Raw genomic sequence first — 15,958 nt, forward strand, 5'->3', positions numbered from 1 at the left:
AATAAAAAAATTACAAAAAAAATATTTCATACTGTATACAGTAGCCAAAGAAAATCAGTCTTTTTATCATTTTGAATCAGAGACTGATCTACGACAATTATATGGGATTGACATGGGTTGCATTCTTCATTGAACTAATGTTTGTATTAACATCCTGAATCACATTAGTGGTGAAATGCAAAAAAATTGACTAATAAAATCATTATGTCGAACAGTAAAATGTCATCGACAATTGATGAATCAATCATGTTGAGTAGCAGATCCACTTTAATCAAGTACATTTGAACTTGATCGAACTGGAAAGTGTTACTGCAGATATGTGAACTGCCTTCACTTGTATGGTATGATGGAAAACAATTTAAAATCTCACTTAGTTTGCATGGCATGTGATGGTGAAGCCGTTATGATAGGTTGTAAAAATGAAATTAACAAATTAATGAAAGAAAAATTCCTTTTATTAATTGTGCTGTATTGTGTTAATCATCGATTAGAACTATCAATTGGTGATACTGTGAATATTGAAGGTATCGATAAGTTTAAAGCATTTTTTTGATAAACTTTATGTCATGTATAGCACATTGCCCAAAAATGCCAGAGAACTGAAAATGTGTGCAAACTCACTTGATATATCAAACTTGTAAAACCTGAAAGAATTTTAAGCATGGATATGGGTAACATCGAGTTTCTGGTCTGTTTCGGCTGTTTGGAATAACTATGAGGCATTAGTTCATAATTTTCAAGAAGCCAAGGATGATTCAAATCCAGACCAATATGGAGGACTACAGAAAAAAAATTACAAATACAAACTTTATATTCGACTTAGATTTAATGTGTGATGCTCTTCAAGAATTATCAGACCTAAGTTTGGAACTGCAGGAACACGATATAGATCTCTAGGAGAATAAAAAACAGAAGTTGTCGTACAACTTTTTCACGAAAGGCAAACAGTTCCAGGAGAATATTACAAAGATGTTGCCAAAGTTGCTGAAAATCTACGATTCCAAGGAGTATCACTTCACGAGACAGATTATAGAAATTATTCTCCAATTGATCCAAAAGCTTTCTATATAACTTTAAAACAATCAATAGCAGACTGATGGATAGTAAAAATGCTGATTTAGCATAATCAAATCGAGTACCTGATAAGAAACAATGGTCTGAAGATGTTAACTCTCAAGTGACATTTGAAGAGAGTGAAACTAGAGAATTATCAGTTAGACTTCATTAAATGAAACAGATACATTCATGGCTTTTGAAAATACATAACTAAAAATACGTAAATCAACATCCCCCCCCCCTTCCCCATGGTTTCAAAAGATCTTAAGTATTTAGTGAACACTGAGTACAATATCAATTTTCACATGTGAATAAGGATTTTCCCAAATGAATTTAATCATCAGCCCAACCAGAGTTTCACTGATGACAAAAACAATATCTTTACTACTATTCATTAAAATTGTAGGATCACCACTGACAAGCTTTGATCTAGCAATGTAAGTCAATTCGTGTGACTACTTAGGAAATGTAATTCAGCAATAGACACCAATAGCAAGAAAAGAAGTCAGCATATTGTGCTAGATAAGAACTTAATAAAAATTTGGAATTTTTTATAAAAATTATCATTACATTTTACTTATTTTTAATGTACCTATATAACAAATTTATACTTAATAAACTGTCATCTACTTAATTTGTTGTTCTTATCCTAAAAATATTATCACACTATGAAGTAATGATATCAGTAAATAATTACTTAGTTTTCTTTTCTTATCATTTTTAAGTTTCAATTTTTCCTGCTAGTAAAGAATGAGTACCAGCACTTAAAAAAAAAAAAAAAAAGCACTGAGCATCAGGTTAAAAAAAAAAAAGACCTAATGCAGATAAATATGATTAAGTTAAACTTCCAAAGATCTGGGAAACCTTAATTCTTAGACTTCTCACCCACAACCAAGATCAGCCATCAGCATCTATAGAGGCTGCTCTTCATACTTTTTCTTTCTTTACCTCTAACTTTTTCTGCTTACTGTTCTGTTTATTATTATTAATCAAATACCTTCTGGAGTCAAGACTAATTAAGGGAGGCACTAGTAAGATGCTTTCCAATGAAGATAATGTTTATCATACTTTGTCTTAAATTGGTTTGATGTTTGTGCACTCACCACCTCATTTGGCAAAACGTTCTACTCACCAACCACTCTCCATGCAAAAAAAGTCATGCCACACTTGCTTACGCATCACACCTTTATACAACTGTCAAGAATAACCTCTTGTCTCTATTCTCTTCCCTCCTTCAACCCTTTGAAAAATATCCTGGGTATCTATCTAATAAGTACATCTTAACAATTCATATGTCTCAATCATATTACTCCTCCACCTATTTACCACAGTTTGCAATTTACATTTGTTTATCCTGTCTTTATAGTCAGTATTTCAGAATCCTAATATTGCTTTTGTTATCTGCCTCCGAACTTTTTCCAGAGCTTGCTTCTCACCTAGAAACACAGGCGATCAAATTGGTGTGCAATTTGATCACCTGTGTGTTTTGATTAGTCCAGATATGGTCTAATCAAAGCCTTATACAGTGGAATGACCACATCTTTATCTCTATTTGTCGGTGTTCTTCTTAGTATACCGGCATTTTTTTTTGTGCTGTTTTTATTACTTTTGCAATATGTCCCTTGAACTTCAATTCTCTATCTACCAATATCTCTCGCTTCCTGTACCTCCAGTAATACAACACCTCCAATATGACACACAGCTTTACAGATTTGAGAACCAAAGTGCAAAACCTTACATTTACTGGTGTTAAATCGACACCCCCACGTAAGCCCACACAGCCACATTCAAATCGCTCTGAATCAACCAATACTTCTGCATCATTCCTAATAACTTTTCCCAACTTAGCATCATCTGCAAACATCTGCACAATATCATTAACAAACAAGTTAAACAGCAGTAGTCGTAGAACAGAACCTTGCAGGATTCCAGTGGTAACTCTCCTCCTCAGAGACACGGCTCCTCTATACACCCCCATTTGATATCTATTAGAAAGCCAGTTTCTTATCTAATCAGCCAAATGATTACCCAATCCCATTTGCTGTAACTTATACACCAATTTATTATGTGGTAGCCTGTTAAGTGCATTTGCACAGTCCAGAAATATTACCTTATATGAATCACTCCTATTACAAGCTTTAGTTACCTTATTATAAAACATAAGTAAATTAGCAAAACAAGACCTCCCTTTAACAGACCTGTGTTGACCTCTATATAGAATCTTAACACATGGTGAAATCCCATCCAGTCCAATAGCTGTATTCGCATTATAGACTTCCACCTCATTCACCTTTGAAGAATTGAGTTGAAGTATTGATTCCCCAACTTTCTTAGAATAGTATCATTAACACCAGTATGAAAAATCTTAGCAAAATGATCACTGAACAGCTAAAACTTCTTCTTTGGTCACTCATGTGTCTTCTCGATCAAGCAGAGTTATCCTTCCACAATTATCCTTTCTCTTGCTAGTTGTGTAACGGAAAAACTCCCTTGGATTTTTCTTAGCCTGATTTGCTAGTCTCCTCTCATAATCTTATTTTGCCCTTCTTGTTATGCTTGTCAAGAAGGGAATAGTTCCATAGAGTTCATGGAACTATTCTCTTCCAAGTTTATATTTCTGATCATATATCCCTGCCTTCCCAAGTCAGGACTATATGATTACTGTTGCCAACTGGTTGTAATGTAGATGTGTTCTTTATAATTTACATTAGCCAATGTTACTAAATCTAAGACATTCTGCCCACTAGTTCTTTCCATCACTAAATGTATGAGATAGTGATCCCTTAAGATCTCAAGAAATTCTTTCCATCCTCCCATAAGTTATTTCTTCTTTCCAATTTATATTTCGAAAATTGAAATCTCTCATTATTATAATGCTTTTTTCACTACTAAACTAATTCACATAAATAGTTCTTTTTCATCTCGTTCATTACTTCCAGGTCTGTAACAAATCCCAACTAAATCTCTCTCTCTCTCTCTCTCTCTCTAGTAATGTTTATCTCACACCAAACACTTTCACTATTACCCCCCCCCCACCGAGTACCCTCAAACTTACATGGACACAACTCATTTGCTATCGTCAGTAATACATCCCTCTTTTTTTATAATTTCTGTCTTCTCTAAAATTACTATAACCATTAACTTTAATTCTAATCAAGATATCATTAATATATTAATGATATCTTGATTAGAATTATACCTATTATCCGAGGATGGACTATAATAACCAATGCTATAAACTCTTCTGCCTTAATCCTTGTACTTCTGGCACTGGTGTGTAGGCAGAGGAGGATGTTTTTAAACTTTTCCCTTGATTTTTAATTTTTTTCTCCTACCTGTCAATATTATTTCTAACAGCCATCCTTATTCCCTTCCATCCTAATAATTTCCATTTCCCTGATCTGATACCTGCACATTTTCATTAAAGAGTAATTTCTGTAAACACTTATTACATACTTATTTAAATGCCGTTACTCCCATACTTATTTAAATGCAGTCCATCTTCAGCATATAATTATTTTCTCCCATCATACTCATCCCATACATCCACATAATCAAAACCCATGTACTACGATACATAATGAGCGAGCAGAGAAGAAGATGGCGATCTAGTTAAAAAAGGCTGAAGGCAAACTATAGGATGGTAGTTTTTAGAAATAACAAGACTGACCATGTAAGGTTCTCCAAACCTTTCCATGGACTGAGTCCAGAATTGAGCAAAGAATGCTGGGAGATCAGCTGTGGATCGAGAGTGGTGTAATTCATACCGCTGGTCCTTAGTTACCTGATGGGCCCCCAAGTAGTGTAAAAGTTGGCCAATTATGGCCTTCTCCAGTTTTTAAGAGAACAAAAATGAGAGCAATTGGACACTAGTTCATTGGCTAACATTTATCAAATTTCTTAAGGAAAAAACCTGAACATAGGCTTGTTTCTATGCTGTATGGTAGATGCAAGTTGAGCAGGAAAGATTGAAATGGTGACAGAGGATAAGTGTTAATTACAGAGAATTTTTTTTTTTTTAGCACAGTAGGAGGTATGCCATCAGGACTAGGGATACTAAGGCAATCTGATATAAAATCATCTGCTTCAAATATACTAGTAGTTTAGTAGTGAATGTTTACTACAACTTGTGTAAGACAGAGACTAACAGTACAAGATATATAACGTAGTCAGCTACTGCAATAGATTAGGAGTAAAGGAAGATAAGATGAATGTATTGACAAATTATTTCAATGAATGCAAGACAAATAATTATTATGGGGACATGGACTAGAAGGAGGAAAGGATATATGAAGAGAGTAACCAGAAATTAATTTATGCAACTACTAAGAGATGATTACCAGGATATAACTCATGGGGTGCACAGTAGCTAGGTTCTCGTTCCTGCAACCTGTTAGTACCTATTAGGAGAAGCTAAAGCTGCTAATGCAAGTGACTGAACTGAAATGCTCCCAAATTCCTGCCTTAAAGGATCCAGCTGGGGTCAGGCCTAAAAATAATATCTTTTAATATTGAAGGTTTCTCCAGTGTCAAGCAAGATCTCGAAAGTTTATTTTTCACTTGGTTAGAGTATAATAAAATTAGTTTAATCCTTTATCCAAGTGTGAGCAAACAAAGTTTGTGCCTGAAAGTATCTTCAGGACTGGGGTAAAGGTGGTACAACACCAGGGCAACTCATTGCAAAGGTGGAGCAAGCTACCAACACTCCTATCTCAGTATCTCCTATAATGCAAAACGCATCTCCTTGCAGATATGTCTAATGTTATGCATTAAGGGAAGGGCCACTACCCAGACTAGTTTCGACCTTTATTGAGGTCTCTTCAGTGGGAGCCAGGCCCACTGAAGAGACCTCCTACTGAGATAAGAGTGTTGGTAGCTTGCTCCACCTTTGCAACGAGTTGTCCTGGTGTTGTACCACCTTACCCCAGTCCTGAAGATACTTTCAGGTACAAACTTTGTTTGCTCACACTTGGATAAAGGATTAAACTAATTTTATTATAAGCAAGATCTCATTGCAAATATTTGGAGAGATAATGACTGCAATGTGCTCTGCCTGCAAGAAACTCATAGAAGGGAAGGTGCTGCAAGACCTTACATCCGTGGCATGAAATTCATCAAAGAGATACCCATGATAAATATGATAGTGCAATATTTACAAGAGAAAACTTAATTCCATCATCCATTGACTCAAAGAACAACAGAAACATTGAGATTATTACAGACGCATTTAAAAATATTTCAATCACCTCAGTTTATAAACCGCCAGAAGAAGCTTTCTCCTTCCCCGACATCCTCCTCAACAATAGTGTAAACATGACTAATGTTGTATTAGGTGACTTTAACAGCCGCAGAATTAACTGGGGTTACACCAAGTCCAATGAAGATGGAGAACTTGTTGAAAAATGGGCTGAAAACTTTTCTCTAAACCTGATACATAATCCAAAACTTCCTGCATCTTTCAACAGTGGCAGATGGAAGCGAGGCTATAACCCTGATCTCATATTTGTTAGCTCAAAAATATCCAACATTTGTGTTAAAAGCGTTTTAAGTCCAATTCCACATACTCAACATAGACCTATAATGCTTCAATTCAACCCAGCCATTATGCCTAACACAGTCCCTTACAGATGACAATTTAATTTCAAAAAAAGCTAATTAGAAGAGTTTCATGGAAGATCTTGACCGCTTCATGAAACCAGTCCCTCCAAACCCTCGAGAGTATCCTCAATTCATAAAAATACTGAGGAAAATCTCCACCAAACACATCCCCTGAGGACACGCACAAACTACATTCCAAGTCTTTCCAGTGACATACAAGCCCAGTATGCAAATTACTTACAGCTTTACAACACCAACCCCTTCTCAGAGGAGACTATCCATGTAGGAGAAAAATTATGCTCCAAGATGGCAGAAGAAAGGCATTCCTAATGGAAAAAAGAAATAGAAGCCCTTGATATGACCCATAGTAGCAGAAAGGCATGGAACTTTATCAACAGAATTAGGAAGGATTTCACTAAGCCATATGAGCATCCAGGTAACAGCTAATCAAATTAGCTATTACCTGTTCATCAAAGGAGCAGTCTTTGTAGACCTAACTGCAGCATATGATACCATAAACCATCTCACACTCAGAAATAAAATATACAGAATAACTAGAGACATCACCTTGTCCTCTGATCCAATAGGAGGACAAGACGCTTTTTTTGTGGACCCAGGGGATAGGAAACACCACTGGCATCCCTAAAAAATGGCCTCCACCAGGGAAGTGTGTTATCACCATTATTTTTCAACATCTACACCCAATGATCCCCCCATCTTTCCAGGAACTAGAAATTTTATCTATGCTGATGACCTTGCAATAGCTACTCAATCAAAACATTTCAAGTCCATTGAAACTACTCTATCACTTGCCTTAAATAGTCTAACCACATATTATAGCAGTAACCAATTAAAACCAAACCCCTTGAAAATCCAGACTGGCCTTTTCCACCTTAACAATAAGGAAGCCAACAGGAAGCTACAGATTTCTTGGGAAGGTTCTAATATAGAACATTCCTGGAACCCAGTCTGCCTCGGTGTGACTCTAGATCGCACTTTTTCATATAAAACACACACAGAAAAAACAAAAACAAAAGTGAATGCAAGAAAAAATATAATAAGAAAGCTTACCTCCTTCAAATGGGGTGCAGACCCAAGCACACTGAGATCTTCTGCCTTGGCCCTTTGCTATTCTTCTGCTGAATATGCCTGCCCGGTATGGTCCAGATCCTGCCATGCTGGAAAACTTGACCCAGCATTGAATGAAAACTGCTGCTTAATTACAGGATGTCTGAAACCAGCACTACTAAGAGACCTGTATACTTTGGCTGGTATTGCACCCCTTCAATTTGAAGATCTGCATTCTCAGCTGACGAAAGAAGCAGACAAATGAATAATGAATGCCACCCACTATTTAGCCAGACCATAGTGCCCCAAAGACTAAGATCCTGACATAGTTTCCTAACTGTTGAACCAACCTAAAAACCCTTCAAAGATAAGACTTCAACAATGGCTTGCACTATATCCGAAGAATAATACTGTTATTCCAACAGTCGAACACCTTCCATGTGGTGCCCACTTGGACTGGAATACTTGGAAAAGTCTGAACAGACTTTGAACAACAGGATGTTGCAAACAGAACCTCATCAAATGGGGCTACCTCACTGGACCAGATAATTGTGAGTGCGGGACGACCCAGTCCATGGAACACTTTCTTTCTTGCCCCCTTCTTCAATCACCTTGTAACAAAGAGGACCTTATATCCTGCACAGAAAGAGCAGCTGATTGCGCAAGATACTGGAGGAACATCTGACCGTATTTATTGTATATAACTTATCTACAGTTTCTTTTTTCCTCATATTTTACTTATTAATCCCAGTGTAATTCACCTACCAAATTTAAGCTGTTCTCATTTGTAATGTATCCTAATTTGTTGTAAAGAATGTTGTACCACTTGTGTTTGGATAAGAAATAAATAAACCAGGATAATATGCCAGGAACAGCATGAAATGGAAGTTAAACAAAAAGTTCCAGAAAGCTTTTCAACTTGGGTAAAGGTTTAACAAAAATATAATTTCTCATCTACTGCAATATAATTTATTAAATACAAGAGCAGTATCATTAAGTAAGGATTGTAGAAAAAAGAAAATGTTGTGGTGTAAATATAAAGATATATGTGATCAACAAGATCATGAATAATACACAACACCAAGAAGCATGACTGGTATAGTAAGGATGAAAAAAATAGATTGTGGGAGGAAATTAGCTAAGCAGGCCAAAGAAAATTCCAGAGTTCTTTTGTAATGTGGCACGTAAAAGGAAGAAAACTGGAATACCTTTAATGTATATAAGTACAGTGTGTAGGGGATTGACAAAAGTAAAAGAAATAGTTGTGAATTACTGAGTGAAGGAACACTTTGAGCATTCAAGTGTAGATAATGCAGTGACTGATGTGATAGAGACCAATAAGAACACAGGAGGAGGATGTTAGAGGTGCTCAGGATCTTACAAAAATTCAACGTGAATACAATTATGGGATTGGAGACTGGATTGAATAATTGCCCTTACAAGAAAACGTAAGATAACTGACATTTTCCCTGACCAAGCTGTATAATTTATATCTCAGCATGATTTCAAGCAGAAACCCTTCCAATAAAATAAAGGAAGCTCCAAGACCAAGGCATCATTGTCCACTTTTGGTCTTGATAGATGACAGTAGGATGATTTAAATAGACTGGCAGTGTAGGCAATGGAAAATATTGCCAGGTCAATTTGACAAAGTGTAAGGTAATGTACCATCCCAGATGTAATATATAAAAACTGTCTCCCAAAGTATAGAGGTGAAGGCATCCTTCAAAGCTTTTTCAGATCAAATGTCTTAGCAATGCTGCCCACAATCACAAAGATAAATCTGATCTCTCCTCAAGTCCTCATAGAACGCTATGATGGACTAGTCATCAGTTTCGATGCTTATCTTCATGATAACCTCATGTTTCATCTTTTCAGAGTCTAGTGAGGTCATCTATTTGCACAACAATCTAAATAAGAACTAAGGCCTCATTTTGCATGAAACTTGAAAATCACTGATCTGTTTAGGCACAATACCACATCTTTTCTATGCTAAAAAATTACTTACCAGACATATAAACCATGGATTGCATGCACAAGTGTTCTAGATACATCATGCAGTTAACTGTGTTCTCATCTTTGGGGTGTTTTTTTATTTTTTTAAAGTAAATGCTTTTGTAAGTCTAAAGCTTATCTCTCTCATCTTTTATGGTGCATTCTCTTGAAAATACTGTCAGATACCACACTGCGAAACATGTTTCCTTTTTTTTCCCATAAAATCATTTTAATTAATAGGTATATCTCTGTTATTGTAGGTTATCCTGTGTTATTTCCTTTTATTCATATATTAATATGTATTATTTTGTTTTGTATATACAAGATTACACAACATTCAGCTACCATCCTCATAATACCAACACCTCAGCTAATTGTTTCAAATTAAAATATTTAAGAAACAGTCATAGTACCTTCAAAACTATTTCATTGATAAATGAATATATTTATTTTGTGTTATATTTATCAGTCATGTAACTAATAATTAAGTGCTTATAATAAACTTTGATTGCAAACTGCAGATGGTTTGATGAGTAACACTAAAACAACTACTATATAAATGAGAAGTGTATTTTCAATAACAAATAAAAGCAGACTGATATTTGAAAAGTAAGGATCACAAAAATAACCATAAGATATAGGGAAATATGAAAACTTAAACAGTTAAAAGTGACACCAATGAGAATAAGATGAAAATATGAAATGAAAATTAAAATTAAAATCAAAAGTGTAAAAAATTAAAACTAAATTCAAAAGCAGAAATAAAATGGGATCCCGACAACAATCTTTCAGAATTTATACAAGATAGTTGGTCCAGAATGTAAAGGAAGGATAAAGTAAAATAAGCAGCAGCAGCACTCTAAGATCATAGATATAATTGATCAAACACACAAATGATTTCTGGATGGTTAAATATTGTACAATACTTTACTTCCTGTAATTTCCGCATAATGAAAACTGCACATGGTCTACTGTTGATAAAGTTAAATTTGAATCATGTTTTTTTTATAGCTATACATTTGGTATATTAGTTTTTTTGCATTACAACCAGTGCAGCATTATCAAATAGGCAGAGTAGGCACTGGCCTATGGGCTCCATGCTGTTTAGGGATCCCGTGGTAACAGATCTTGAAAATTTATTAAAATTGTTGGTTGGTAAGATTAAAAACATATTAGGAGATAATTTGTGAGGGGGAAGCCCTGAGATTTCAACTGCTTAATCCAGCAGGGTTTAATCCAGCAAATGATTACAACTGTAAGTTAATAATTTCTACATTTTCTATTTGTGGGATGTTGCCATTTCTAATCTTTCATTAATAAAATGGCTTCTTTTTCTTGTTATCCAAAGGGGATTTTTAGGCTCAAAGAACCTGTACCTTTATTTCTCTTTCTCAAATTTTCTTTCTATCTCTTTCTGGGATAACTTCTGGATTTTTTCCTAACTGTGCTCTTAAACACAATTTTTCTAATCTGGTGTTAAACCTTCTCTTCAGACACTAATACTCTGTTACACTGCTGTCAGCATTTCATCAAATGCATTCTGAACATTGATTTTTTTTATAATTGTCACATTTCTTAATAAAATATAAATATAAATTTTATTAAAAACATTAAAAAGCCTTTAATAAATAAAGAGAATAAATTCTTTATAATGAGGTTCCATCAGACATTCAGAAAATAATCATAAATGGCTCTATTGAGAATACCTGACATTCCTTGTTTATTGACTTGTCTATCATAGATTCTTTTCTCCAGGCTATTGTCACTCACTAATCTATAGATATGACACTGTTTTCTTTGTCCATAGCGGTATATACGACAAACAGCCTGTAATTAAAATTATATATTTATATATATATATATATAAAATAGGAATCATGAATAATTTTCAAGTTTAATGCTAACAGTGAAAAGAAACATGAATGTCGATGTTCTCTATAAGGTGTAGAGAAGAAAACTCAAGAAGACTAAGACAAACAGGATTATAAAATATCTACATACACTACATAAAACAAATCACAGTAAAAGGGATGTCAACTAATTAAGAAACCTGCTTACTTTTCTCCACTTCTCCAACAGACTTCTCCACTGAAAATTTAAGCAGTGGTTAGGTTAAGTACTACCTATATTTACAAACATCATCTCTTATCTAGTACACCATGGAAATGCATGCAACTTTAGTGAGGGTAAGAAGTAAACATGAACAACTTCCTACCAATTTCCAAAGAACTAAAAAGGTACACTTTACTTTTTTAATGAATATAAAGTGTCAGAAGATATAGGTAGTTGTGTCAGGTCTATTTCATAGAAGAGAAATTTTATAGAAATTACTTAATTGGCAAAACAGTTTTCTTGTTCTTAATTTTTGCATCTATTTGGAGGCTCAGAGAAGAGATCTGGTGTATCACAGTGTTTGTATATACAGGAACGTCTTATCTGATAACTTAGGTACTGAAGTTGAATAGACTGAAATTCATCCATCACCTACATCATTCACAAATATGTTTTGATATATATATCTAATCCATACACGAAAGGCCACAATACCTATAGCACATTAGTGCTGTGTGTGGGCAAGAGGAACAGAAGAAAAGAGGAATCTGTTCACATTTTGCTTGAACAGCTGAGGGGTTGTAATCTTTGGGGAAAGCAGTGTGGGGATGACTGTTCCAAAGGACAGAAGCAGATGGGATGAAAGAGGAGAGAGTGAAGTTGGTTCAGCGAGTTTCAAGATGGAATTGTAAAGGAGTGTTGGTTAGCAGGGCTCATTTTATGGAGGAGAGAGGAGGAATAATAGTGGCCAATTCAGGAGCAATATCCATGAAAGTAATCTGTAGAAGAGGCACAAGGCAGAAACTGAATGTCTGTGAGAGCGAGGGATTAAAGTGGATATGTGGTTGAAGGATCATTAATTAGTCAGATTGCCCACTTCTGGATAGAATGAAGCAATCTTAGACATGTATGTCACAGTGGGATTTAAAGACTCACAGTCTCCTGATTGGACTAGGCAGCTTGGTCAGCTGAGGGGTTAGCATCTCCAATCAGGAATCTTTGAGTCCATTAATCCTTATCGTGTAGTGAAAATAGCACTAGGAAAGAATTAAAACCAATGCTTATACTTTGTTACTAAGACATCGATGAGATATCTTTATTCAGGGAGTACAACATAAAATTATAACACACATTAACAAGTAACAACGTAGCTTGTACAGCCAAATACAGAATAAAACTTTAAAAAGTTTCAAAATTCACCAGAGAGCTTATGAGAATATAACTTTCAACATTCAAGTTGCCTTGGTTTGCACTACTTAAAAGATGTAACCTCCATTTTAATATCTTATGCCAAACTCAAGTCATTTTATAACCCCATTAATAATAGGATACTCTCCATTAGACTTAAGGCTCAGCCTACCAATGTATCAATTGTGGTAGTTTATGCACCCCACACGGATAGGCCTGAAGAAGAGAGTGAAGAATTTTATGAAAACTTACAAACTGTTTTGTACTGCCTACCAAGGAGAGACATACTTCACATCTTATAGGGACTTAAATGCAAAAGTGGGAAAGAGTATGAGAGTCACGCTGGAGTGTGGCATGTTTGGTCTGGGTGAACGTAACACCTGTGGTGAAAGACTGTTGGAATTTGCCTGTGCTAACAGATTAGTTATTACTAATATCTGCTTCCAGAAACATCCACGACGGGCCTATACTTGGACATCTAACATTGATAAGTCAAGGCACCAGAGTGATTACATCCTGGCTCTCCAGCGGTGGAAGACGAGCATCACTGATGTGCATACTTGTCCTGGAGCAGATTGTGGTACAGACCATCAGCTAGTAAGAGCCAAAGTAAGACTGAAAACTTCCAGGTCAGGCACATTCCACTAAACTGGATGTTAGAATAATTCCTAGTGGATTCACAGAAGAAACATCAACTCAGTTGGATGATTTTTTGGAGACCAATGAAGAGAACTCACCAGAAATGCTTTGGGAAGGAGTCAAGGTGATAATACAGAATACAACGAAGAAATATCTCAGCCCAATAAGAAGACCAAGAGACCCATGGATATCTGATTCAATATGAGAACTAATCAAAAGAATGCGGTTGGAAAAACAAAGAGAGACAGGAACTGAAGAATACAAAAGATTACATAGAGAAGTGAGAAGAGCCATCAAGCAGGACAAGGAAAAGTTCTATACTAATAAATGTGAAGAAATACAGTTCCAGGTGAGGAGGCACAATTATAAAAGGATGTTTTATTTAGTTCGTGACTTAAAGCACAAGTTTAAGCCTAAATTGAATGTAATCAAAGACAGGAATGGAGCATTACTAACAGAAGACTTGGAAATCAAAAACAGATGGAAGGAATACTATGAGGAACTGTACAGAAGAGTGGATAAAGAAAATGCAGAGCCCTCTCATCAGGAAAATTTTGATTTGTAACCTCCTTTGCTTAGGCATGAAGTTGAAAGAGCAGTTAAGCAGCTTAAAAACAATAAGGCCCCAGGTGCAGATGAAATCCCAGCAGAGTTAATTAACTCTGCTAGTTAATTCATAGATTGATTACAAGGATATGGGAGACAGGATCATGTCCTAGAGACTGGAAGAAGTCTGTTTTCATACCACTACACAAGAAAGGCAATATGAAGGCATGCAAGAACTATAGAACTATTAGTTTAATATCTCATGCAAGCAAAATTTTATTGAAGATCGTGCTAAATAGGATTGAGGCCAAAGTTGAGGCAGAGATGCTTGAGGAACAAGCAGGTTTTAGGAAAGGTGAGGGCACTACAGATTAGATCCTTTGCCTTAGACAGATCATAGAAAAATATAAAGAATTCAGACTCCCTCTGGTAATGTGTTTCTTAGACTACTCTAAAGCTTTTGACTGTGTTGAGCATGTGAAACTGTGGGAAGTAATGAAAAGAATGGGTTTTTCTCAACACACTATCAGGTTGGTAGCAACTTGTACAGGGAGCAAGAAGCCACAGTAAGAACAGGTGTTGGATTGACTGACTGGCTTCAAGTTGGAAAAGGAGTTAAACAAGGATGTTTACTTTCTCCTCACTTGTTTAGCATATATGTGGAGGACATCATGGTTGAAGCATTGGATGAGCTCAAGACAGGAATTAGGATAGGAGTTAGATTGATCAGTAATCTGAGGTATGCTGATGATATAGTACTCCTTTGTAATGACATGGAAGAACTAGGACTAATTCTTAACAAAGTTAATAAGATCAGTAATAACAGAGGACTTCAACTCAATCCTAGCAAGACAAAGATCATGGTTCTCAAAGGAAATACAAACAGAGAAGTTCTTGAGAAACAAGTGTACCTTAATGGAGAAAGAATTGAGGAAGTCAGCAAGTTTGAGTACCTGGGATCCATTATTAATGTGAAGAATTGCTGTTCAGAAGACATCAGAAGAAGGTTAGGAATGGCTAAAACAACAGTTAGAGACCTGTCTAAAATCTGGAAGGATGGATCTATCTCCATGGGAACAAAGTTGAGGATTTTGGATGCAGTTGTTTTTCCAACAGAGACTTATGGATGTGAGACTTAGAACCTAAAGAAGTCAGATAAGAAACAGATAGCTGCTTTTGAGATGTGGTGTTATAGAAAGCTGTTGAGGATATCATATACTGAAAGGCGTACAAATGAATGGGTGTTAGAAAAGATTAGTAAAACTTTAAGGCTCCTTAAGGATATTGACAGAAGAAAGTTAAAATATTTTGGACACATAGAAAGGATGGAAGGGGGAACTTCTCAGAACAGTAATAGAAGGTAAAGTTCCTGGAAAAAGAGGCAGGGGTAGACCATCAATGAGATGGATAGATGGCATGTGTGGAGTGACTGATCTTCAGAGAGTTGAAGCTGCCAGAAAAGCAAACAACAGAACTACATAGCGAGGCCTGGTGTGGAACATCACCGAGCATCAGAGTGACCATACGGCATCTGTAGATGCCCAGTGAACATAGAAAGAGATGCCAAATTGAAGCCATTCAGCTCTATATTTTAGTAATTGATTAACCTACTCAGAATTCACTTATGATGAATTCAACTTTCTGAAATAGCATTTCAGTGAATCAAAAGAGGGTTTTTGCTGGATTTCTGATGAGAACCAACAGTTCAAAATAGAAGACAGAAAACCTGAGCCCATTACTAAGAGTCCATGAAGAGACATGATAGCTTGCTGTTGAAATTGTTTTTCAATTATTCCGATATTGCAGGAGTGAAAAT

The 15,958-nt window shown here is 35.7% G+C and overlaps 1 protein-coding gene across 2 annotated transcripts in view; it reads right to left on the bottom strand.

The window, feature by feature from the left end:
- The window catches only part of LOC150108851 (helicase ARIP4), a 619,923-nt gene that overhangs the window by 170,023 nt on the left and 433,942 nt on the right, over nucleotides 1-15,958 (bottom strand). For both annotated transcript variants that reach the window (XM_090403746.1, XM_090403737.1), the window contains one exon: nucleotides 11,424-11,544. In XM_090403746.1, the coding sequence (XP_090259872.1) occupies nucleotides 11,424-11,544 (121 nt within the window). The remainder of the gene's footprint in view (nucleotides 1-11,423; nucleotides 11,545-15,958) is intronic.

The sequence above is a fragment of the Typopeltis vanoorti genome, chromosome 2, assembly GCF_054136105.1.
Source record: "Typopeltis vanoorti isolate ZY-2024b chromosome 2, IOZ_Tvanoo_1.0, whole genome shotgun sequence".
Taxonomy (NCBI): Eukaryota; Metazoa; Arthropoda; class Arachnida; order Uropygi; family Thelyphonidae; genus Typopeltis; species Typopeltis vanoorti.